This window comes from Triplophysa dalaica, chromosome 1 (assembly GCF_015846415.1).
Source record: "Triplophysa dalaica isolate WHDGS20190420 chromosome 1, ASM1584641v1, whole genome shotgun sequence".
NCBI classification, from domain to species: Eukaryota; Metazoa; Chordata; class Actinopteri; order Cypriniformes; family Nemacheilidae; genus Triplophysa; species Triplophysa dalaica.
In genome coordinates this window covers 22671817-22698956 of record NC_079542.1, presented here as the reverse complement: position 1 = coordinate 22698956, position 27140 = coordinate 22671817, and the positions used below count along the sequence as shown (strand labels likewise).

Below are 27140 nucleotides of genomic sequence, written 5' to 3'. Positions count from 1 at the left end.
CTGTAGCAGGCCATCCACTCACAAAAATAAGGTTTTGATATATTTAGGGTTGGAAATTTACAAAATATCTTCATGGAACACAATCTTTACTTAATATCCTAATGATTTTTGGCATAAAAGAAAATCATTAATTTTGACCCATACAGTGTATTTTTGTCTTTCACTAAAAATGTTCCCGTACTTAAGACTGGTTTTGTGATCCAGGGTCACATATCAGATTGAGATGTTCACATGTTATGAAACTCGATTGTGTGTCTGAAATCAATCGAAAGCAGATCAACGGTAACCACCTCACGAAGTATCTTGTTTATAAATCTCATCTGGGAAATACACCTTAATACTGTTTCAGAAAAAACAGATTAAAGCATAATATATCCGATTATATATATTATAGCCTATGCCATACGTTCTTCTAAAAACCCTTTTGATCAATTGTATAAACGCACATGGGTGCCTACATGAATAACTGTATAGTATGTGTGGATTTATATTGAACATAACTGTGAGGCCAATTTTATTCATTTCTAGTTACTGGGTGATGCCAATATTTATTTTTATTTGATATCTTTATATTTCTCTAAAAAACGCAACAATGTTTGTTTTCTGTAATTGAAGAACGTAATAATTGTTGCGGAATATGAGTGGGCTTGATGATAGCAGGAGGCGTGATGGCTGAGTAAACCGCCCCTGACCAGCGTTTGACTGCGCAGCACAGAGCGCGCGGAGCAGCGTAGCTTACTTCAGACAGGGCGACTAAACCCTTTAGTCCTGTAGAGTGTCGACAGAAAGCAATAAACTGTCAACACAACAATTTAATGAATTCTAAGGACATCTTCTTGGATAACCGAGTTCTCGTTGTGTTCATCTGCACTTAAGCGCTTGGAGAGCAAGGACACGGTAGGTGTATTAAATCATCACTCTGGAAGCTGAAAGCAAAAACGCAAGTGCATTACTAAATCTCAAAGTTTCGTATGACAACACGAATTAACATTCATGTTATTGACATGCAAAACATTTGAGATGTATTTTATGACAGATCCTTACATCCATCTCACTAATCGGTTGTTGTAGTCTCATTGTTTGTTTGGAAAGTTTAACTTTCCCACTTATTACAGTAATGTTACACATTTCTGCAGCACATGCATGTTGTACACGTCCGATCAAAGTTGTTACCTCATACAACTTGAATGAAATATGTGGATGTGTGCTTTTGCTGATGCTCATACGTCGACTTAGATGGCATCTCTCTTGGGCATTTGGCAAATGTCACGTATTTTGGGTGTAAAAGTAACCATCTGAATTTTGGTCGGTTCTCTCTCTCCCCAAACATCCCAGATTAACAAATGTGACATGAACAATGAAATCACATTCCTGGGATTTATAGGCCTACTACAATATTACAAATATAAATGATGCTTTTTTTAAGATCAACTGAATGCATCTAGTGTGCTGTGAAATTTAAATCTTCATTATTTCCAGTAATAGAAGTAAATATAGCACCATGTTCTCCAGTGTTGCACATACATCTGCTTAATGTTGTCATTCAAGACATTTCATTCACAAATCCCTGCTTTCAGAGGTGTATTTGCACTTTTAAACTTAAGCGAGCTGTCAGGAAAACCCCTTTCATATCCTTTATCCCCTAATATAATTTGCTGTTCATCCTGGGGCTTTAGTTAAGACAGGCAAAGCCACTAAAAAGAAGCTGTGGAGTTGATGGGCAGGTGATGGGTTGATATGGAAGCAGCAGGATTAGGGAATGTCTGAAAGAAAGACAAAGTCAGGACCGGATTTCCCTTCAGTGATTAAACCCGTTATCTGCATTTACTGGATGTAGAAAAACAGCTTTAAACGTGCCAGCACAAAGACTTCTCACAGTGCTGTTTACACCATAAAACAGACCTTACCTATCTAGATTATGAACAATGATTTATGAAAACATGTATGCAATCATTAAACTTGTGTAGTACCACACACTGCTAACAGACACAATGAACACTAATGTAACTTAAATCACCTTTATAAGGTAAACGTGTAACCCGAATAACATCCAAAAGAAACATCCACGGGTACAAAAAACTAATAACATCCTGTTGCAAGGGGCGTGGTCGGTGTTGCTACTGTGAGTGTTACAACTTGTCAATTTGGAAAGCTGTTTATATTATGTTTATATTAGAAAAAAAAAACATTTTGCGTATTCAGCTCTATTTAAGGTTTAATGTTCTTTTAAAGTGATAGTTCCAGTGAACACAAAACCACTGAGATTTTGATATATTTCTTTGCGTTACACAGATGAAAGAGTTAGGTTGGGTGAATAATGACGTCATAATTTGATCATTTTAATTTTGGGTGAAGTCTACCTTCAAGATGAAACATAAAATGTTTTTTTATTAAAGCTGCTATTACTGTAAATTATAATGGACCAATGTGTAATTTTTGGATGATCTATTGACAAAAATGAAATATATTATACATAACTACGTCTTCAGAGGTGTTTAAAGACCTAACATAATGTTTTTATAATGTTTATATATACATACACCGCGGGTCCCCTTACAGGAATTGGCCATGTTGTTTCTACAGTTGCCCTAAATGGACAAACTGCCCTACAGAGCGCTTTTTGTAAATATGTTATCTCCTTCAGCAAAGAAATGAAAACGTGACGACATCTTAGTCCTGTGTCATCCACTTTAGTGCTTTAAAAGGGAGAAGTGAGCGGTGGAGTGAACTGTTGGTTATGATCGCAACCTCACCGCTAGATGCTGCAAAAATTTCATACCTTTCAAACCTTTGATTATTTGAGGAGAATTATACAGTATACCATACATTTTACATTCATTCAAAGTACAGAAATTGTTAACGAATAGTGTTACAATTGTTTGAACACACATTGACTGTGCTGTAGCCTATCAAAAGGCAATGGCCTGTCTCTGAAATTAATACTGAGCAAGTCCTTCTTTGCCTTTGATAAAGTTGATGGTTCCAGTCTGCATGCTGAATGCTCATCAGAAAATGCAGAATTCCTGCCATGGTAAAATACACCTGAGGTGTCAGGAAGTGACTTGAGCCAGATCAAACTGCCTGCCTGCTCACCTTACAAGTGCATGTATGCTACACCACCATGGCATATCTGTGTATCCAGCTATTAAAAGTTTCCTTGTCCAGAGCTCCACTTGTCAGCATTTGTGATATATCTTCCTCATCCCTGATCAATGGTGACCCATCGTGCAAAAGCAGGGGCATTGCATTGAGGAAAAGCTTTTGAAAAATCAGCATGTGGCAGAAGGTGCGGGTAAAGCTGACAGGTGGGTGTTCATTGCTTTTTTCTAATGTGATGTAGAGAACTGCTCGATCCAGCGCAACAGCTTACTAAACAGAATACTTAAAGAGGCCACATTTTATTTAACAGTTGAGGCACTTCCAGACTGTGTTTAGATTGGTGTCTTTGTAGGGAGTCGTAGTGAAACGTCCAGGGACATGCAGAAATCCCATCTGTTCCTGTTTTTCATCTGCGGTGAAAAGCTTTTCTGCTTTCTCTGAGGGCTTAGGCAGGGTGTTGGGTGAGAGAGTGTGGAGGGAATGGTCAGGGAGGGTAGTGACAGTGTTCAGGTTCAGGTGTTCCATTGGATCTCAAGTTTCGCCAGAGCTTACAGTACATAATCTATGACTATGGCTTTGTGCAAGAGCTACAAAATTAAACCATTGCCAGCAAATTATAGTGTTTTGCTTGTATCAGAATCTAATGAATTAACAAACTAATTTTAGTAATTAAAATATTTACATAAAACATTGCAGCCTGTGACACGAGTTCCGGATGTTTATGTTCATATGGCTAATCAGTAACAATAAAAGATGCCTGTAAAAGGTGTTTTGTACTCATAAGAAAGCTGTGGTGTGGACATATATGTGTTGCTTCTGCCGTTCACTGAACAGAGAAAACCCAGAGAGAGACATTTTTCCACTGACTGAAAACTATTATTTATCCAAAAAGACTGTTCTGTTGACACGAAATGATAAATAGGGAAATTACAAATCGCCTTTATTGTAGTCCGTCAAATGAAAAAATTGACAGGTTGCCTACAGATTTTTATATAACTGTCAAATCTCTGATCTCTGCAGCTGAGTGGCGCTCGAGCTACTGAACTATCCCGCTCTCACTAAGTGCTAGCTAACTTTGTAAACTACTCAAACTCCTTTACGTGACTAACCTTCAAATGCTTAAAGAGGTTGGTGGGGTAAAAATGTTTTGGGTGCTTCCCGCATCGTGGAATAGCACACACATCTTTTTCTCACACCTTGTAGAACTACCAGACCAGTGAAGCTATTTTCATTGTGCGTAAAAAACGTCTCGCCAATTTTGCATCATCTGATCGACTTTTCTGGATCGGCCTTCATAGAGACCGTCGATCATACTTCCCAAAGTGATTATCGGCCGATTATGGTCGTGGTCATGTCTACTTGACTATCAGACTTGTCTTGTTGTAGCCTAAAATGATTGATCTATTTTCAAAAAAGGCCATTCAATCCACATTCTCAATTCAATGTTATGTCAGCTGACTTCTTATGATAACTGTAGTATATTGAACAGGCCATGAGCCTTCCATGAAAATACTTTGATGCTGCGGTATATGTTATAGACCGTTTCATCTAGGGATCTATTTTATTAAAGCTGCTATTACTTTAAAATAATAAAAATGGAACACTTGGCCCAAAGGCCGAATACCGATCGTGGCTTTTCGCATTTCTTCTATTTATTTACCCAATTTTTTCACTATTGCACAAACTGAATGGTAAAAATGTGCTTTTTATATTTCGTCTTCTTTTTCAATATAATTCAATATAACTTCAAATTTAAAATTGAGCTAAACAAGTTGGCTAAATAAAAAAAAAATGGAGCCCTCTCCCTTCTTGAAAAGCCTATATTAGGCCTATAACTGACTGCTGAAAGGATGTACTGCAGTTACTGCAGCCGGAGCATATAATCAGCCGGCTGGTCTATAATCATCAATCACAGCGTATACACAATTAGCCCTTGCAGGCTCGCTAATAAATAGGGAAACCATCTTATCTGATCCAATCTCCTAAAATTAAGGATCAATTTTAAGTTCAACGCTATGTCCGAGACTCCCTTTTTCGACAACTTAACCACAAACTACAATCCTTCAGCGCCGCCGAGCGTGTCCCATCAGTCCAACTCAGGATCAGACTCATTTAGGCATTTGGCAAATGCTTTTTTCCAAAGCGATTTACATTGCTTTATCCTAAACATTTTACATAGGTATTTGCAAATCCCCTGGGATCGAAACCACAACCTTGCGTTGCTAACGCAATGCTCTACCAATGAGCTTCAGGAAAGCCAATTCATTAATCGATTCCCCCGGCTTCATCACGTGGCCGCCAGCGCCAACGCTCCGCACCTCGAAAGGCTAAATCCAGAGGTGGCACTTTATCACCTGGCCCAGAGAGACGTCCACCGCCTACACCAGCTTCTTCTTACACCTCCACTCACACCACAATCCCCACCATCCAGAAATGGACAGTCCAGGGCCTACGACCGGCTCTGTCCAATCCGGACGTCCAATTCCACAGGCGGGTGACCAAGGGGGACCTTTACTGCCTCTAGGCTTCTTCCCTGGCGGACACCGCCCCACTGAGGTCCGTTCCGCAAATGACCATGACCATGGTTCTCCTTATTCCCGGCTCGGGCACTCCACCAATGCGGCTTGTTTTGGCTGGCACAGCAGGCCTTCCGCGAGCACGGGTACCGCCACGGATTTCCCGGATGCCATGAAACGACCGTTCGAGGGCTTCCAGCAACTCGCCCCTCTCGCCGTAGGCCAGCTTCAACCTCCAGCCAACGCCCTGCCCACCAAAGAAATTTTGGCTCGTCAGCACCTGGAGCTCTGCCATCCCCTCCCTTTTGTCTCTTCCGCAGAGCTTATCAAACTTCTCATTGGCCACGGCGACTGCAATGCCATTGCCGGTTAACGCATCAGCGTTGGAACGGCCTTCAGTTTTCAGATCTCAGATCTTGACAGAAGTTCAGGCTGCTGGCGCCCGAAGCAGACCCTTTGCCAACACCGGTACCTCCCTATTCGAAGCTGATATTCCGGTTAACCACCCCCTAAAAACCCTCCTCGATGCCTCTCTAATATTGTTAGATATTGCTTGATGTTCCCTGACCACTATTCGCACGAGATAAGTATTATCTGGGGACCTCTAGTCATTTGTAATAATTGCAGAGGTTGTTAGTGATTTTAAGTCCTTGCGAATCGCCATCTCTTTGATGTGGCCGTCTCATATATAATTTTTCAAGGTTTTATACACCGTTTGCGAATAATGGAGGCTGCTTCGAAATGTTTTGGTATTATTTCAGGTGCTGAGTGATATCCAAAAATTACCGGGAGTCTCCCGTTTGTTTATTTATCATGGAAACTCTCGTAACATTTGAGACCCGCGATCTCGATGATCTTTTGTCTGGTTCAGGTACGGTCATACTTCATTGAACGCAATACAAATAAGGCTATACAAATTATACGCAAAGCCTTGCCATCACAACCGGGAAATAAGTCAGTAAGTTTGAGTAAAATCATCCTGTGTGAATGCGTCACATGAAATACTGATGTGGGGACGTTATTTATAAATCACAGGAGGTCTCCAGATAACACCAATGCCCTGCGAAAACTGTGAATGGTGCTAATGTGTAACCTAACGTTATGTCTCGAAACAAATTCACAGAAGCCTCCAACTATGCGAACTGCTATCCAATCAAGCGATGGGCGTTTACTTCCAAGTGTCTTCAATGCGGCATGCCCATTAAAACCGAGCGTTTGCAGAGCTGGCCTCATAACCAGTGTAGAAAATAGCCTATTACTTATTGATTTTGATGTTTTTGGACGTAAAAACCACGTGAACATCATAAGTAGACCTCATATAACAGTATAAAACAATAAACAACACCACTTCATCGCACCTTTAACTACTGCTCTGTGTTTGTTGATCAGACTGGCTAGTGGCTAATAATATAACAATTTATATATATTTTTAATTCATATAAATATTTTATTGTATTGTATTAAACAAACTGTTGAATTTTATGTAAATTAATATGATTAAATAAACAATTTGTTGAATGGGTCGGTAACCCCGGTAATTTCTGGTTACCCAAAATATTACTACAAAATAATTCTAACTTGCTAGCTAATGCAATATACAATTTTTTTTGCATAATAATGATCTGCAGGGACTCTATTCTTTGTGTGCAACAAAAGCGTATATGCGCAGTAACGTTTGTTTATGTTGTTGCTTTGAAACCATCTATAAGCCTCTGTATATTTTCATTAGACAATTCATTTTCAATTCATTAGACATGCTGCTCTACCTGCTGCCATTGTGTCGTGCTGTGCTGTGATGGAAACTGAGCTTCATGTTGGTTTGAAGAAAAAATGCTTTGTAATAATATTGAAGTCCAGATGGCTTGGTTGTGAGGGTTGTGATAACTTCAGAAATCTCACTGAAGACACCAACCCTTCATAAATTATGCAGAAATGGGTCTGGAGGAGAAGTGGCTTGCAAATTTCAGTCATAGTTCAGCATTGTGGTGATTGATATTGATTGTTATAGAACCACAGCTTTCAATTACTAACCCAATACTATGAATTAGCATTCATGAAGTGGCCTGAACTACTCCTGTAGGCTGTTTCATCGGGGCGGATGCTGCTGCTATGAGACTGTGGGATGTGAAGGCAGAGACACTGCCTTTGACCGGTGGAGCAATAAATCACATTTACTCTCTCAGGATCTTCTAACATCTCAGACTGGTGGAAAGGAAATCTGGCCATGCAGTAAATAAGTAGTGGAATCCCCTGTGAACACGACTGTGTCTGTTTTTTTGTACTTCATCCCTTTAAATGTCTCATGGTTGCTAGTTCTGCCAATCTTTCATACTAGCAGCACGTCATGTGAACCAATGCCAAAAAATATTAAATGAAACGCCTCAGAGATGTCTTTTCTTTCACTTCTTAAGCAACATCTAATCATTTTGTGTGCATGTATAACACCTGTAGTTTGCAAATGTCTGGACAGCTCAGGGCATAAACAGTACAGGCCTATCACAATGCCACCTGACACGATATCCTAAGCCATACCTGATTTCCCATATTAATTCTTGAAATATAGTTACTTTTATTAACTGGTATACAGTAAGTATGGGTGTATGGGTATGGATCTGCATCAAAGAATCTGATTGCAGTGTAAAAAGTAAAAAAAAGGACAAGTACAGAAAATCAGCTTAAAAAGAAACCTGTTTTCACGTCACTGTTTACATGCATAGCAATAAACCGGCTACGCAGAAAACCGCGTTTACATGGAAGTTTGAGACTTGCCGGGTTTCTCGCGTGCAGTGATGTCATCGTTGATAGTCTGTTTAGTAATTTAAAATGCAGTGGGAAAATCTTCTGAAGCTGTATTTTTACATCTCTTCTCATGTCTGCAGTACCCTTTATATGCAACAATAGTTTTCCATTTTTACGTTTTACATCAATGCGACCTCAGTCTGAATTAGAAAACAGTGTAGGGCGGTTCTTTATATCGCCCTTCCCTTTTTGATTGGATGGTTGTAAGTTGGGCCTGGAGGCGAAGACGAAAAATGCCTGGCCATTTGACAGTCAGTGGTCTTACCTCTTTTCCTTGCTTACGTCATGTGGTGAAGAGTTGTTGTTGAGAGGGGGAGAGGAGCTTAATGTTTTTGATTATAGATTACAAGTGCAAATTTTTTTTTTAATAATGGTGTGCATGGATAAATAATTTATAATAATCACTGCAACACTGTGTAAAACACTTTTCCTGTTTTGATTTCATGGCGACTTTAACAAATTAACCATGTTAAGCATGAGAAGCCAGAACGTTGTGTGTAAAGTACAGTGTAAAAAAGTCAGAATGCATGACATAGCATGATAGTTCAGCTTTAAAGCTTCACACACCATTCTGGGGACGGAAGTGCACTTTATTTGATTTTTTTATGAAAGTGTACTTTACAGCTCATTTGCCAAACATTTAGCATCACATTATAAACATAAGCCCTTGCACTGTTCACCGATTCAGTTTATAACCATCATGATTTCACTCTGTAATTGGATATTGAACACATTTTAAAAATAGTGTGTAGAGCCGAATAGAAAAATCGGATTGAAAAATCGGAATTGAGCATTAAAGTCCTCGTGAACCGGAAGTTGCAATAATTTTTTCTTCTGTATACTGACCCATTTACGAGTAAAAGTGTCATGGTTCTGCCCCTTCTGGTCATGCTTGTCATAGTCTTGTGGCAGAATCAGGACAGACCCAAGTGTTTTGTGTGGAGAGAGACATGTATTGTTATTTCGGCTTGCCATTATACCATGCGCTCTCTCCGCTCTCGTCTTTGACCCCGCCCCCTCGTGCCCTCGTTAGCTTCCCATCAGTGTTTCATTCCTGACACATGCCCCTTGTTAATTATCCTTTGTTAGTCTTCCTATTTAATGCCCTTGTGTTTGCTGTCCTGTTCTGTTTCATTTTGTTTGATCTGCCTATATGTCAAGCTCTCGTCCTAGTACATTGCCTTAACGAAATACCCTACCCTGTTGGATTCCTTGCCTAGTTTGATGTCACATGTATTAGATTGTAATGTCTCCATTATTTAAATAGTAAGTCGAGTTATTCTGTCTTCTTGTTTTTGCACCCTTGTGTGTAGTTTTTGTTTTATGACACCACGGATATGTCCAACATTATGCATTGAATGGGCTGGCTAGATGATGTCATAACTTAAAGTCTGTTTATTTGCTTTGTGTAATGTAAATCAGTTTTGACAGGTTGATCTTGTCCTTTGGGAAAAGTTCTGAAGCTGCCTATGGCCAGTCTATCCCTTTATGTTTATAAGAAGTACTACACGCACCCTGAACCAATGCAATATATAGTGACTTCATTCCAAAAAAATGGATTACTGAAGTTTCCGAAACATCCAAAAACCCATAAAAGGTTTTTTATTTAAGACCTCCAATGCTTGATTCCTTATTCTGTTGGGTGTTCTTCTCTAACCATGAGCATTCATTGTATAAAAGGAACCCCAGATAAAATAAGAGAATAGTCATGTGCTCAGTAAGTGAATGGATCGCAGTTGATTCCTCTTGCCCCTGCTACGCTGGAATGGACCCAAGAGATGCTGAGAGAATCTAGGCTTCTCTGTGTTTTTGCCTTGTTCTTAGAAGGTACTGCATGTAGATGTCCTAGGGATTTAGAGCTTCTTTAATGCTTCTTTAAAGCTTCATCTGCATTTTATCATCGCTTTGAGGGTCTTGTATGGTATTATAAGAAGGAACAACACAAAACATATGATGGTGCCATGTTACAGTTATGATGTAAGACAATTCAACAATTGTTACAGTATACTGAAAGTTTACATTGTGTGTTTTGTTCCAGAAAAGTTTAGAGACGGAAATACCTGCTACCAACCCCACAGCCCCCTCCGATCTTAAAGCATTGATTCAGCAAATTGTTAGCATTGTTTCCTCCAATTTGTTTCTCCTATTTAGCTTAATCAAACCAATGATATTTTTCTTGGTTGTATTGTATTTTAAATTGCTTATAGAGGTCATTGTAGCCCAGTTGACAGCATGGTTTATGACAAATGTGATAAATAAGTCATTACACAGTTTCAGTCATGGTAGGCTGATGCACCGTTGAATTGCAATCTTCATTCCTTAGTCATATTTTGTGAAGAATTGAACAACTCCTTTAGCTTAGCCAGTTTGTTCAACAGGACAAATAAGGTAATATCAAGCATGCAATTGTTTCACATTTAGATGTTCCATCACTGTTCTGGTTTGCTCTGGCCTTTTGCCAATGTGGTCTGGTCTCTCTGAAGAGATACACACTTTGATGCGATCTGGTTGGCACTGTGCACCTCAGACAGTTTCCAGGCTACATTTATTGGTACTCCATTTTCCTCTCTGTTTGTTTCCATGGGAACAGATGAACAGTTTAGTCCCTTGGCGTCGTACCCTATACGAACTCCCCTCCATGGCTAATCTGCTCTTGGTGCTCTGCGCTTAGAGGGAGCAGGTTGAAAAATAGTTTTCTACACAGTGCATTATATGCAAAAAATGGCTTCCCAGAGTGGCTTACAATCAGTGTTGATGAAATTATGTTTCTAAAAGAGAAAGTGTGTGTGTGAAGGTTAAACTGAATAAACTCTATATGATTGTGGGTGGGATGGCTCATGAGACACTCGTTCTATGACATTGTTTTGTCATACTTGCAAACAATGTTCTCAAGGTCAACGCTTAAGCAGGAGACCTCTGTCCTAGTTGCAGAGGGAATACACACACTTGAAGCATTAAAAAGATGCATCAATACGTACTAGAGTAGATGGTTGCAAGGTTTAATTGAAACCATTGGCAAGACATTTATGAGACAGTGTGTCACAGTATGAAAGAATAACTGTTTTTGTTTTATGGTTATTCACAGCTACAGAGGGGAAGTGTGAAGAGGGCTTCTGAGAAGCATCCCGTTTGCAATCAGCTGGAAGGGAGAGGCATTTACAGGTACATATGGTATGGTGATTTTTGATCATTTTTAATAACCTCCTCAAATCTGGTGGCTTTTTGTCACTATGAACTCAGCATGAAAATAAATAAAGGGTCATATGGTGCGAATACGTGTATCTCTGTGTCTTCGGTGTGTTATATGTTGCCCATGCATGTTTTAGAGACGTAAAATTGCAAAAATTAAAGTGTCGGAACAAAAGATGCATTCCATCTAAAAGCGAATGCTCACCCAGACCTGCCTGAATTGCCACGTGTAACCACACCCCCCAAATCTATGTCAGCTCGTGGTATGATTCGACAAGACCGCCCAAATGTATACGCAAGTAAGGCGGGCGTACCTGTCAGAACAATTGCTTCGAAACCTATTGTTCCAAATATGGTAAGAGGCATTACATTTCCGTCAAACGCTATCAGTATTCGACCAATCACTACGCACTGGTTAACTGGCCAATCATAGCACACCTTGCTTTTCAGAACGATGAGCTTTGTAAAAAATCTGCGGGGTTCAGAGAGGCGGGGCAAAAAGGATATAAAAACATGCACGGTGAGTGGAAAATCCCCGTATTAGCTCTTGGTTAAAGGACTTTCAGTTTTGCATCTGTAAAAAATATACTTTCCATTTTTTGTTAATTCCCCACCCCCATTTATTAGTTTATATATGTGTACTGTATATAAATAATTGTTTGTTGTTTTTTTACTCCTCTTGTTTTTGTGACCCTGGGGGGTAGAGATGGGGTATTTGGGTTTGTAATAAGGTTCAAATTATAGGAAGAAAGGAGACCGGGTCGGTGTGGCTGGGAATCTGCAGAATCTTTAATTGAAAATAAAATAGAACAGTGCCACTGAGCATTCACGCGTTAATAACTCAGAATCAAAAGTTCGGTATCAGCTTTCAGTCTCTCTCCTGCAGACAACACGTCTTGTCGGCTTCCCAGCCGGTCTCTCTTCCTCGGCTGCTCGAGCCGGCTTTCAAACCGTCTCCTCAAAAATCACTGGAAGGAGACACAGGTGTTTACAATATGCACTTGACCTACAGTGGGGTGTACATAGGGGTGGCCAGACTGAGACCATAGCTCACACAGGGAAAGCACAGAAACTGATATCATCTTTTTTCCCCTATGTTTGCATTTTATCATTTGGGTGCCAACTGCCAAAAAAACATTTTATTCCTTTCAAGGATATGACACAGACAGACCACCTCCATTAAGCTAAATCAGCACTGAAAGTTGACTTTACTTTGAACTCTTTCACCGCCATTGATGAGTTATCTCGTCGTTTAAAAAAAACCACTTCTCCGCCAAAGACGAGTTAATACGGCAATCGGTGTTTGTACTGTTGTACAGCAGGTGGCGCTATTACACACCACTGGGAAAAAGTACAGAATCCCAGAACCTAGAACGTTTATGTTTTAGCGGTTTTTAATGATTGTTCTGAATGGAATCTGGGCAGAATCTTTGACAAAGAACGTTAATTATCTCAGCTGTTAAATCAAAATGATGCATTTTTGAAGAAACCTGCCCACATCTACGGAGTGATAAAAAACGAACAATTGAAGATAGAAGAATACGGTTTCTTTTGTTTAAAATTTGACATATTGTTTTTCCATATATTTTTTACAGAAAATTTACTGTGAGCAACTTTTTTTTAAAGAGGCTGGCGGTGAATGAGTTAATGGCCTTCTACAACGCTCTTTTAAATCACACTGAAACATTGAAACTGTGTATAGCTTGGACTTTCATACTGCTATGTTAACAGCCTAAATTAACTTAGCAAACTTTACCATGTCTGTTTCAACATCAGCACGCCAGCTATAATATACATACATTAAGACAAAAAAAATATTCCAAACATAGTGAATAAAGATAATTCTTCTTGTTAACTTACCTGTAACCTCTTCTCTCTCGGCGGGAAACAGACAGTCCTCCTACTGCACGCGCAAAGTCCGTTGGAGCACACGTGACCAACAACAACAACAATACTTCTTCTTCTTCTGTAATTGTGTTGGTGGTTGAAATTCAAGTTGAGCGTATTACCGCCACCTTCAGTTTGGGTGGATAGTGCTTGTTTGATGTGCGCTGTTAAAATGCGTCCATATGGGAACAACTGTGTACAGAAATGGTCCCGCAAAATAGTTGCAGGCAAAGCAATGGTGGGGGGCCGGGGTTGCCCAAAGATTAATTTATGGTGGCCTGGGCCACCCCCTGGCACCGCCCCTGTTGACCTACTTACACACCATTCTTCCCTGGCCTCGCCTTCTCGGCACAGAACTCGCTATACCGCGCTCCCCTTGCCACAGGGTTCTTTAGTTCTGAAAATGTACACTTATCCATTTCGAAGCTGTGAATATTATATTAAAACTGCAGATTATGATGCGGCCTGCCATATGTCGTCCCATATAATGTATATGGTTAATCTGCATGATAAATATGTTTAAACATTTTTTTTATATTCTTAAAAAAGGCAAGACTTTGAATCTGTTTGAAAGCTGTGATTTAGACCCTATCAGTTTATCAGCAGATTCAAACACTGCCACTCTTCAAGAATATCCCATTCTCAGTATTGAGTATAATCTTTGTCATCTATCAACTGCACATTAAGTACTTATTTTTTCTTGTGCTTTCCTCTTCCTTCTTTTGTAAGTGCAAGACTGCAAAGAAGCCTGAACTTTATACCAATGTACTAAACCTAAACAGAGGCTCATTCTGAACTGTTCTTGCCTCAGAGTATAGTTAGCAATACGGATGGTTTATTAAATGCATTTTGTGCAACAGCTTCTGCCACAAATTACAGACTTGGCTGTCTGTCAGTCAGACCGTGTGTGGGTACCATAATGAGATGTGACAGAAAGGCTGGCATTGTTCCATTTCTAATTTTATTATCAACTTTGTACCAGGGTTTTATTCCCCATTTTCACCAGAGGAAAGATTTTCATAAAGTTTTAAATGAACAAAGACTAATATCCACAGACTGCCTTCAGACATTAAATGATATGATTTTAAGCCGGCATTATGCACCCCTTATTGTTGAGGTTGCCACATTTAATTATCAACTATAGAGAAGTATTCCAGCCTATCTAAGCTAATAACTTTAGAAGAATGTCACCAAGTGTATGTCACCATACTCTTTTAGTGCGTAGAAAAAGACAAGATCTATTTCAGGAGAATCACACCATATCTCTTTGCATGTTCATTTCATTGTCAGGAAGTCATTGAGAGTTCTAGATATCTTCTGGCAGATGTCTTGCTTAACTCTGGCTCTGAATGTGGCTGCTATTCTCCAGAGACAGAGACGAACAACACAGTGTAGTGTGTATCAGCCTCTTAGCAAGAACTCCAAAAAAAAGAAACTTAAATATCACCAGCACTCCTTAGCACTTCACTGCTGTCAGGATCCTGTCCTACTAGAATAATCAGAGCTGAGAAAATTATGGTAACACAAGAGGATGTTCATGCCCTTTTTACATGATTTTAAGGCCTTATTTACTCACCTGGGCCGTTGTTTTAGCAAGGATTTTTAGACAGAGTGGGAGGAAGAGCACACTAAATCTAAATGCTTGTCAAGTAACCTAAAATTGTGATTCATTCATTTTCTAACATATTATTATGAAAAATATTATTTGAATTCAAACTGGCTACATTAGATTATTCGAATGAAATCATTTTAAAGACTAAGGCATTGGTTATAAATGTAAAGGTAAAGTAAAGTAATGCCATTCACTACCGTAGTAGGAAAATTTGCTATATAAATTTCTTTCTTCTATTGAACACAAAAGAAGATATTTAGCTGAATGTAGAAAAGCAAACAGTTCTGGTGAACTTTTGACTACAATTGTAATTTTTCCTTCTTTGGTAGTCAATGGTGCCCAAGAACTGTTTTGTTACAAGCATCCTTCTGAATATCATTCTCTGTGTTCATCAGAACAAAGACATTTATACAGATTTGGAACAACATAAGGATGAGTACATTTTTTTTGGGGTGCACTGTCCCTTTTAGCCCTTGTGCTTTGTATATTAAATGCCATAGGTGACACAGATGGTATACCTTTTCCTGAAATGCCCATTATTCTTTTTCCCCTCACGGCATACATGTTTCACTGTAGTTAAAAAGCCACTTGCATGTTTTGAGGAAAGACGTTTAGCATTAATAAAGTGCTGTGTTCTCTGTCTGACCTTACATTTGAGTCAAAACACATCATTTGAAGGTCATAGCATTTTGTGCGGGTTTACACTAATAGTTCTTGAATGCCAATGATGAATGAAACCTCTCCTACACAGAGTACAATGATGTGATGAATCAGGCAGCACTAAAAGCTTTTTAAAACCTTTAAGTATAATAATACCCAACTACATATACATGTAGATCATTAATCGAACAAGATCTAAATGAATCTTTGTTTGTATCTGCAATGAAAATCCTCTGAGATCGATCCTCAGTTTAAGATGCATCAAACGCCTGCAGAACTGGTCTAAGCATCTCTTGGTTAAATTGAGGTGTCAACATCGTTGCATCATTAGATAGAGGCATCTCTATTTAGAATAGACATTTGGTACCATATACTCTAGAATGCAGAGAGGCGCTAATGATTGAAAGTGTTGGGCTGCGTAGAAAATAATGGAACTGTTTACTGATGCATGCATAAAAATGTATTACTGTATATTAATGTGTTGTACCACGCCTTTGTGGTTAATCATACTGTCTCATGAACAGTGACTCTTGAAAGACCAGGTTTTATACTAAATTATTGCCTGTAAGTGATACCCTTTAGATTAATGTACTCCTTTCATAAACAGAATTCACATGCATGTTCTGCACCATTGGCTCATTAATACAGAGGTTTTGATCTATGAGCTGATGTCACATGAGATGGTAACAGACACAGTGCTTTCCAAAGGACTTCAGTAACTGTCTAAAGAGGAGCTGCACACTGCCTATAAATTCATTTTATGTGTCCGCTTAGCATTCAACTCACCTTACACCGCCATTGGCTCCTGTGCTTTAATATGGATCTTTCATCCACCACAGACATTTTTTCTCTTATGTCAATAAGAAGCTGTAATAAGAAAATAATACATTTAAAATGTAATATGAATGTATATAGACCACAGCACAGACTTACTGGAGATTGTTCATTTAAGGTTTTTAATCAAAGTCAACATCAATAGAAAAAAGTTTTACCACTGAATGTATCAGCAGAAAAAGACAGTACAACCATTGCCGCATTGGATAACTCTGTGTATTCGCCTGCTACTGCAATCCAAAATTCCGGCAGTGTGGAACTGGAAAATATTTTTTTTAATGTTCGATTACTGGACAGCTCCAGCGAAGCATCTTCCAGATTTGTGGGTCCTTGATTCAGAAAAGGGTTGTTGTATCCAGTTATACAGTTATGGATGCGTCTCTTTTGAGAAATACTTCTTGAATTGTTCCAAAAGGCTGTGGAGATGACCAGTGATGTGTTCTTTCAGGCTGCTGAGACTCAGTCCACTCTCCTCCAGATGCTCTTCAAGCTCAAGAAACATCTCCACATTACCTTGTTCAACTCGCTCTGCCGTTCTTTCCAGCTTTTTCATAAATGCGCCAACTTTGTCATTCATTGTCAGGATATTTGTGTTTGGCCATTTGAATGATAGATTAAGCATGTTAAGCTTTTCGAAAACACATGCCAAATACGCAAGTTTTGACAACCAAGCTGGATCTATCTCGTTGCAGTAATTAGTAAGTAATTTAAGCAATTCAAATTTCAAAACATTGTTAGGTTAAGAATCAAGTGTGTAGCGTTTTTTGCTGCATGTTAAAATAATGATGAGCTAAATTCACCAAATATGGTTCTCCACCAGATCTATCAAGATCACATCCATGAAATGAGTTATTTGAAACCTCAATTTCAGTCAGGGAATAAGTTTATCTCAAAGGAAAATACATATAATAATCGTCATTACCTATACATATTTGACAGTTTCTGATTAGCAGTATAGTGTTAAAAATCCCTGTATGTGAGAGAGAGAGAGAGAGACGGCATAGCCACGAGGCAGGTAAAACATGTCTGAAAACCAATAAAATCGTCTGTTCTGCCCGATTAAGTACGCCACCTCACATGCCACCAGAACATTAGAATTAATTTTGGCTATTGTGCCATCATGTCTTTTTGACCCTGTAATTCCTTTTCTTTTGGCGAAAAAAGTTTTCAATAAAAGAAGGATGTTTGTCTCCAAATGGCTTCATACTTTCATGGGCAGGCACTTGTAAACAGATTACACATTGAGGATAAGCTATGTTGCTGACATTAGAGCAAGTAAATCCATACTTTATTAATTCTTCTAGATATTTCCGGCGTTTCTTACTTTGGTCTGACGGGGTCTTGCTCTTGTGCTTAGTCGACGTACCTGGTTCTGATGACTCGGGCAATGTGTCCAGAATTTCCTCAACATTTTAAGATTTGCGGATTACAAATTTATCCATCTTTACAGTTGCAGATTTCATGTGCAGGGGATAGTTAGCAGCGAGGCAGTATCTGCACTTTGATGTCATATCTCCGAGTCGCGAAAAATTATACTTTTATCAGTAGTAGCTTTAAAAATCTGTAAATATTTATTTGTGTATTTACCTGTAATATTGAAAAATATTTATTTAAATGAAAATTATTCCACAGGGGTCGCGACCCCCAGTTTGAGAACAACTGGGTTAGTCTGTCAGCCCTCTTTCATTTTTAACCGGGGAATGTGACAAACCTCTGACAGGTCAGATACGACAGTTTCTTGTATTGCTGGTGGGACAACATCATAAGATAACACAAATTCCAATGTGCGGTTGTGCAAAATGTATGTTTAGTTAATATGTTAATGTTTATAAAAGGTTTGAGTACTTCTCAACCAGAACAAATTGAATAGCTGGAAAGACATTCTCTAATATGTGACAAAACACTTGACTCAAGATCTTACACCATAAAAGGCTCTTATGGGTTAACTCAGACGAAACGCACAGATGGTTTGAAAAGCAACAACCTCACATCACACATGCACAAATAATTCAGAATGAGCAAGGGAATGAAGAAGCTTCTCCATACCATCGCTGTACAACCCAGTCGGAGGTCGTCAAATGATGGATGAGGGGAACGTGAATTCAGTGTTTTTCCAGAGCTGTGCGAAAACACATCATGTATATGCTACACTTCCTCCAGGCAGATGAGACAGGTTTGATTTATTCCTTAAAAGGCAGAGATTCGTTTGATTGTTTGTGTTGTGTAGCTGAGTGAAGGAATCATTGCTCAATCCTGCATCACTATCTCCTCCGTCAATGACTCTTGTTTACTACTCCAACAGTGAAGTGCTTTCTCCAGTAACTGTTCAAAAGGTCCCCTTTAAGCATGAAACACAGATGTTTTGGTTCAGTTTTTTGTGTTCAATATACAGTGAGTAGACATTCCCAGGACTGTAAAATCAGATATTTAGAATTTTGAGAGGTTATACCAGAAAGTCCCTAGGGAGATCCTAAAGAAGTAATGCAGTATCAGAATTTTGAATTGGACGAGATCAAAAATGGTTCAGCGGTCAATAATTGTGGGTAAATGTCCGTGGATGTTATTTTAAATACTGTTGTCAGTAATATGTATTATCTTTTCACCATCATACCATTTCTTGTAGGAATTTTGTTCACATGTTTTTTGTAAACAGAATTAATTTCATAATTTTGCCTTTAGATCAGAAAATTAAGGCATTTGGGTGTGTTCAAATTAAATGTATTTGTTTTTGTTCTGATATCATTTATTCTATGTGTGTCCAAGAAGAAATTATCAACTAAGTTACCCACTAGAAAAAACCCTTCTCAAAAAGGAATGGATTGTCCTTATCTCACATGCATTGTGTGATCTCACAGAAGCATATGTTAATGAAAGACTAGGAGGTATGTCCTTTCTTTTTCCAAATATTGGTAGAACACCTGTGTCAAATGAGGAGAATTTGATTGTCAACAGTGTTACACAAATACTATGGCTGTATGTTTATGAAAATTAGATCAACACCCAATGTAATGTTTGAGCACAGTTGCAGCAAGCGACCTGGTTTGCTGTGAAGCTGTGGTGGGTTCTAGACTACTGAGGCCGATGGTCTTAATAAAAAATTGTTTATATGCCCCGCTGCCCACCTTTCCAAGCACACTATTAGAAATCAAATTGCTCAGCCGCCTGCAGGTTAACCAAGTTTAACTGAGAGCTGCTCTCTTCCACAGCTTACTGTATAACACCTGATTGAGGTGGTGCACTCTTTCAAAGGAAAGTACTTCGAAAACATCTGGCAAGATTATTGAATTAGACCAGAACCGTTCCGAAATAAAAGAGGTGGACTTATTTGCAGCCATCTATCCTTGCCTCCCGTGAAATTGGCCAGCTGTTCTGAGCTATTTTTACAGGGACCCCAGCTGGAGAAGGCTACAGAAGTCACCACACTGAGTTTGCTGGCCACAGTTGAAAATTTAAGAGTCTATTTGCCATCCTAAGCACTACTACTGCACCTGATCCGGAGCTGAAGCACTATAAAGGACTAAGCTACCCATGGGAGATGGACTTGGGACCCAATGCTCTAATGAAGAACCTTACAATCATTAACCTAAATTCCCATAATGTCCTAAAATTATATAGAGTGCATTATCAGCAAGGGACACTTTAGGTTTTCACAAAGGGAGCTTCTACCATCAACCTTATTACTCCACAATGGCCCCATGTAGAAAAACATCAAACAAATATACAGCGGAATCACACAGACGTAAAAAGCAGAATATTGAGGATACGAGAATAAATGTTTGGCAGACTAAAAATGATAATTAATTTTTGACAACCAGTGTCTAATTCAAGCTCTTTTTGGCTCTATAAGCACCTTCTAATAGTGTTTTAGGATAGTGTAAGTATAATAGTGCCTCCTTTATTGTTATTACTGAAACACAGGTGATGGGAGTGAGTTCAGTCTGGTGCTTCAAAACACCTGGAACGAATCAGCAAGAAAAGAGCTGAGAGTGGTTAGATGAATTCAGAGGCTTGTGACACACAGTTTGCGGTCTGGAGCTCTGCAAGAACATGTTTATTTAGCCTGCTGAGTAGCACTCCTGGTGTGAAGAGGGCACCGGCAGCCCTGATGGTGTTGTTATGTCAAGCTGCCCGTTTGCAAAACTCTTCCATTTCCTTGCACAAACAACTCGGCATGTACTAATCGTCATGTTTCATGCAACTGTGTGGTTTTCATGTAAAGAGAATGCTGTGAGCTCTGATTTTTTAATGAAAAGCTACAGTGTTCACTTAGTGTAATGCAGGGGATTGACCCCCAAGTATGATCATTCATGTGTCTCATATTAGTTTAAAAGGCTTATATTTTATTAATTCCCAATTTATATACTGAACAATTAAAGGAGCCAGTCTTTGCTGTTTTCGAGGCTTTTCACGCGAACATCATGTAAGTATCAGAACTGAAAATGCCCTTGTTACTGAGATTACATCTGTTATTGACACCAGGCCCAGCGAACGCCAGGTTCTGGAATGCACCTATCTATGACGACATTTGAGCTTGAACACCACCACGACTACTTCTCTAGTCCCGCCCACTGGTTCGTGCATGACAGTACTGAAGTAACACAGGTGGCGCGGAACCAGATAAAGCGAGCAAGCAATAAACAAACATACCATTTAAGATGGCTAAATATTGTGCCAGCCCTGGTTGTGGAAGAATACAGTCGCTGCATGACCTTCCGACATTAGTAATGCGGGGTTAAAGTTTATTTTTAAAGACGTTCCAGCTCATGTGGGAAAAACATGGAGCGTTTGTTCATTTCATTTCTCAGAGGATTCCTTCGTGAACAAGGCAGAGGTCGACACTGAATTTGTGGAATGACTAAAATTAAAAAGCAATGTCGTCAATATTGGATTTGATAGGAATGGTACAGCAATCTTATGTGAGTAAAACATTTTTGTGCTATGCATCACGATTACTATGTTAAAGATCGCTTGATTTGCCATGAGTACTATTGCACTAAGCACTATGACAGAATGCCATCAGACCGGTTATATTAATTAACACTAATAACAGAAGAGTATGTTTTGCGTTTTTTTATTGAACCCGAGTTGGATAATAAAACAAGCAGATTGACCAGGAGACATTTGCAAGCAGGATGATAAGGATGTTACATAGAAGTGTTAAGGAGGTTAGCGCACACAAACAATATCAGTGTATTACACAGAACAGCTTTAACAGCCGCTGTTAAAGTCATGAAAGCTGTCATTTGAGCGTTGGTAGAATGTGTGTAGCTGAATTCTTATTACCAGCTGTAGGACTGTGATGAAAGTGAAAGAAGTTTAGTGCGTAGCTCAGTCAAATGTTTACAATCTCTGATAACCAAACACCACTCCAGCGGCTCTTCCTCTTATTTAAGGAAGACCTCGCCCCTTTCTTGGCATATTCTTATTGGCGGAGGTTATTAAAAGCACTCGGAATAGTGACATCATGTACCCGGTAAGTAGAGGGTTGTAGTCCCAATCCAGTCGTTCTCTATAGTGCTTGAAAAGCAAATGATGTTAAAGACAATATCCCGCTTGGCACTGTACTTTGAGCTTTATCGTTTTGCAGGTATTATTTATGCTCTAACAGCAGCATTACACACTAACTAAAGGTTGAAAATGCGATCGCGGGGAACGTGACCTTTAATATTATAAGTGAAGATTTAATTAGCAACACCATTTGGTCACACTTCAGTATAGGGGGCAATTCTCACTATTAACAAACTACGACTTTTTCCTCAATAAACTCTTAATTTGTTGCTTATTATTAGTTAGTTAGGTATTTATTAGGTTTAGGTATTGGGTAGGAAGATAGGGATGTAGAGTATGGTCATGCAGAATTTGTGCTTTATAAGTACTAATAAACAGCCAATATGACAATAATTTCCATGCTAATTGAGAATTGCCCCCTTTACTGAAGTGTTACCAAACATTTTTATAATGATATTTTTTTATTGTGCATTACAAGTAATATCAATCAATGCAGTTAGGTTGTTTTGATTAAGTAATGATAATAAGAAAAACAAACAAACAAACACAAGCTAAGTAACACAATAAAAACATGATAACCAAATAAAAAACAAGATTTTTAGAATTTTTTAAAAGTGGAGTTGTCTGTCTTTGCAAATGAAAAATATATATATTTATTCAATTTCATTTTTTTTCTTCTTATTGCAATATATGGTAAAATTTATATTAATAAGCCTACTTTTCTTCGTTCTATTGCAATGTCCTTTAAAATGTATTAATAACTTATGTTTATTCATTTTAATCAACAATTTCTTCATTTATTAAAAAATTTTAATATTTAAACTTGATTACATTTTTTTTATTATGTTATATTTGAATCACATTTATTTGTATTTATATTAGTCTTATTTTGTTTACTTATTTGTATTTTATTAATAATGATTATTATATTATTTATTGAGGCATACCTTTTCATTATTTAAAATCCCATTTTCTTTCTTGTGGAGCCCCTGTTACTCCCCTACAGCCCCCTGGGGATCCTCTGACCCCAGTTTCAAAACCACTGCTGTATGATACTTGCACTGGTGAAAAGACCAGCATTACTGCTGACGGAAATCCTGTATGTCCAAAACCAACACTCTTCAGGAAATAGACTGCAAAAGAAAATAGTCTACAATAGAAAGTGTATTTTCTCAGACTGTGTTGTTAAAGGTGACAAGCTCTTTTGAAAACTTTTCATTGGTTAAATACTTGCAAAATGCCATTTACAATTTATTGAAAAAATCAATTTCCATAGTCCAAAGGGACAGCTCGATGTCCACTGGCCTCACCAGAAATATCATAATGTTAAATGGGTATCATCACAGCTATGATGGTGCACCTGCTTTAACAGAACCACCATTGCAATGGAAATACATTCTAGTCTTTTCAGCAGGATGGAGCTGCCAGTCACCAACTCCATTAAAAGAAGCATTATTCATCCAGTGCGCATAATCACAATATGTCTGTCAATTTGCGTATGTCAACGCTGATGTGTTATTAAGTGACAAACAAAATTCTCGCAGAATAAACTTAAAAACACAAAAGACTGTGAGTAACTGACAACACATGGTCGTGACTCGTGGGCTCATCTTCAAACTGAGCATGTGACTGTGCCGTAGAATCTCCCGTGCGGTAATGGCTTTCTCTGTTTCTCAATGTCGCTTCAGGGGCAGGGAGAAGCTTCAGCAAGAAGCACAAGGATGAAGGGAGACTGTCTCAGTTGCATCAAGTACCTCATGTTCATCTTCAACTTCTTCATCTTTGTGAGTGTTCTCTTTTATTACTGTGGGTTATTTTTATATTGTTAATATGCAAAGCAAATTTCATCCGGAATATGAAATCAAGTTGGTTGTATTTGTTCCTGAGTGGTTAAGATGGTTTGCTTCGGTTGGGAGCATATTCTCCTGTTTTCTTTAGCATTGTAAAAAGCAATGTCTGATGATATGCAGGTGCTGAATCTTGCTTTCCTATGAAAATATAGAGTTCAAAAGAGCAACTTTGAACAAACCTGAAAGTTACAGTGGAGTAAGAACAAATGCATTGATCGTGTGCCACCGTGCCTTGGTTTTGCTCATGAACGGCACTGAACTTCCATTGTTCTTCAAAGGTGTTTTGTTAGCAACCGTATGACCTTCTCTCTGCCACCTAGTGGAGTGAGAAAATGCTCAGTTCCATGGAAAAGCTCTGAATAATTTTAGCATAAATAATATTGCCGGGGACAGAGATAAACACAACAGCCATCACTAACTCTTTATTAAAACCCCATTAAGCCATATGTGTTTATATTGTTTATACACTAAGCCTTCTTTTCTTTCTAGCTCGGCGGTGCATTCCTTCTAGGGGTGGGAATCTGGGTGCTGGTGGATCCAACAGGTTTCCGGGAGATTGTGGCAGCCAACCCTTTACTGTTTACTGGTGTCTATTCAATTTTGATCATGGGTGGGATGTTGTTCCTCTTGGGATTCTTGGGCTGCTGTGGTGCCATACGGGAAAATAAATGTCTTCTACTGTTTGTAAGCGATTTTCTTACTTTACTTTTTTATTAATATCATATGTTTTCTTTCACATATTCATGCAACTACAATAGATAACAAGTAATACAAATGCAAATATATCTCTTTTTTCTTACCTGTGCACAGTTCTTTATGCTTATACTCATCATATTCCTGGCAGAGCTCGCCGTAGCCATTCTGGCCTTCGTATTCCGTGAGCATGTGAGTGTCATTACAGCTGAATATTCAGTTATTATGCCACCTGTCTGTATAATATTTCTTTGCTCCCATCACTCATCTCTGTCTGTGGATAAACAGCTCACCAGGGATTACTTTACCAAGGAGTTGAAAACACATTACCAAGGCAGCAACAGCAGTGATGTCTTTACCTCCACGTGGAATGCTATTATGACCACAGTACGTCAACATTACGATTCACTTAATCTAGACTACACACAGTGCACAATAATAACATTTATTTTGTATTGGCGTCTCTAGTTTGATTGTTGTGGGGTAAACAGTGCTGAAGACTTCGATGATCACAGTCTCTTCAGACGCCTGAACCCCAGCAGACTGGTGCCGGAGGTCTGTTGCCAGAGGAACGATCTGATGATGACCAGGGAGGAGTGTGTCAAGGGAATTATGCCAATCCGTAACAAGGTCAGCGGTCCCCGCAAATGAGTAAATGCTTGTGCGTGAATGGATTCAGATGCAATTAAACAACATTCAAACTAGAAAAAGAACAAAAAAGTATGTATAATAAGCTTGTTTGCATGGTAGCTCTTAAAATGAAGTTTATGAGGTTCTGAGCTGTATACGCTTTCTGTTGTCCATTATATTATATCAATTCTCAAAATGAGATACACGATATGATTAATAGCTTATGTCATAAAAAAAATTGATGATGAAATACACATGATCTGTTGAAACAGGGCTGTTATTCGGCAGTGGTGGATTATTTTGAGACATACATCTATGTGGCTGGAGCTCTTGCTATTGTGGTGCTGACTATAGAAGTAAGATCATGATTTTTGCTTCATTGTATAAAAGACTTGACTTATGTAATGATCTCACAGCATGTTACACTTTCCATTTAAACTTACAAGGGTTGATTTGTGCCACCTAGTGGAGAAAGTCGCTTTGCTCATATATTTTTATTATTCATTAAAGAGGACATAACTGTTTCTGCATTTCTCATGTTAATCTTGAGTACTTACAGAAAAGTATCGCTCCTTTATAAAAGACAGATGTACAATTATTTCCGAAAATATACGACACTTGCGGGGTGGACGGGGGGCAGAACTTAAGCACGTGTGCACCCATTGCCAACAAAACAAAACCCATATGTAACACTGTGTCTACACCGGAAGTGAATTTTAAATAATAATGGGTTCTAATGCTTGTGGGGTGGACAAGGGACAGAACATAAGCAATTACGCACCCATTGCCAAAAATACAAAACACATATGTAACACCGTGTCTACACAGGAAGTGAATTTTAAATAATAATGGGTTTTAATGCGTTCTATTGTCTCTTGTCGCATCGCGCCGCATCAGGAGTAGACACTGTGTTACCCCATGCGGTTCATGTCCGCCATCTTTAGCGCTGGGACCGAGCCATCTATCAGTTTCAAACAATCTCCTAATCCAGTGTTATATCCACCATTTATATACTGTAACATCCATCACTAAAACGCTGGGGGACTGTGTCGAGTACAGAAATACTACATAATATGTCCAACTCGTTTTTTGACAAGTTGACCATGTCAAGCATGAGAGGACAGCACGTATAACATTGTAAATAAGTCAGAATGCATTAAACAATGTTGCATCCCCCTTTAATATATTTGCAGTGAACTTTAACCAACTTTTTAAATAACATTTTTAATTTCTTCTCTCCTCAGCTCTTTGCAATGGTTTTTGCTATGTGTTTGTTTAGAGGAATCCAGTAATCAACACATGTTGTACATAAGAACATTTTAAGAAGGAAAATGGCATGGGATGGATGACACTAAAAAACTGAAGAAAACACTCATCTTTCATCTTTGCGTTTTTAAAGTTACTTAGAATTACCAAAAATAACTTATTACGTACTTCACAGCTGGGACTCTGATGTCGGATGCCTGGTAATGAAAAATATCTCATTTCTGATTCCTAAAGGAACAGTATACTGTATACATCAGTCCTATAACATTATTGGATGGACATCTTGCACTGATATTTGAATATGTAGGCTGTAGATGACAAACGATTGATTATTACTGAGTTGTTTTACCTCTTGTCTTATTCAGCACTGTTGTAGAGCAATGCCTAAAAAACTACACAGTGTGAATGTTTGAGTGTGTGTGTGACAGAAAGTTCTATTGTGAGTGTGTTTCTGTATAAATCCTCAAAAGCCAGAAGCTTGTATAAAGTGTTTAATGTGCTCAAACCGTGAATATTGTGTAATTGAAAAATATATGTATGTATTCGTGTTGTATCTATTGTAACTACTTTGAATAATATTAAAAGTGAACAGTAAAT

The 27140-nt window shown here is 38.6% G+C and overlaps 1 protein-coding gene across 2 annotated transcripts; it reads left to right on the top strand.

Moving 5' to 3' along the window:
• The first annotated feature begins 698 nt into the window (after positions 1-698).
• tspan18a (tetraspanin 18a) lies at positions 699-27140 on the top strand. 2 transcript variants are annotated; one of them, XM_056749495.1, is made up of 9 exons: positions 699-897; positions 11500-11576; positions 23793-23888; positions 24444-24638; positions 24765-24839; positions 24936-25034; positions 25116-25277; positions 25550-25633; positions 26522-27140. In XM_056749495.1, the coding sequence occupies exons 3-9, from the start codon at positions 23826-23828 to the stop codon at positions 26567-26569; spliced, it is 726 nt and encodes a 241-aa protein (XP_056605473.1). In that variant the 5' UTR covers positions 699-897; positions 11500-11576; positions 23793-23825; the 3' UTR covers positions 26570-27140. The 2 variants fall into 2 exon arrangements, with proteins under 2 accessions (XP_056605473.1, XP_056605472.1); XM_056749494.1 differs by having other exon boundaries at positions 11500-11585.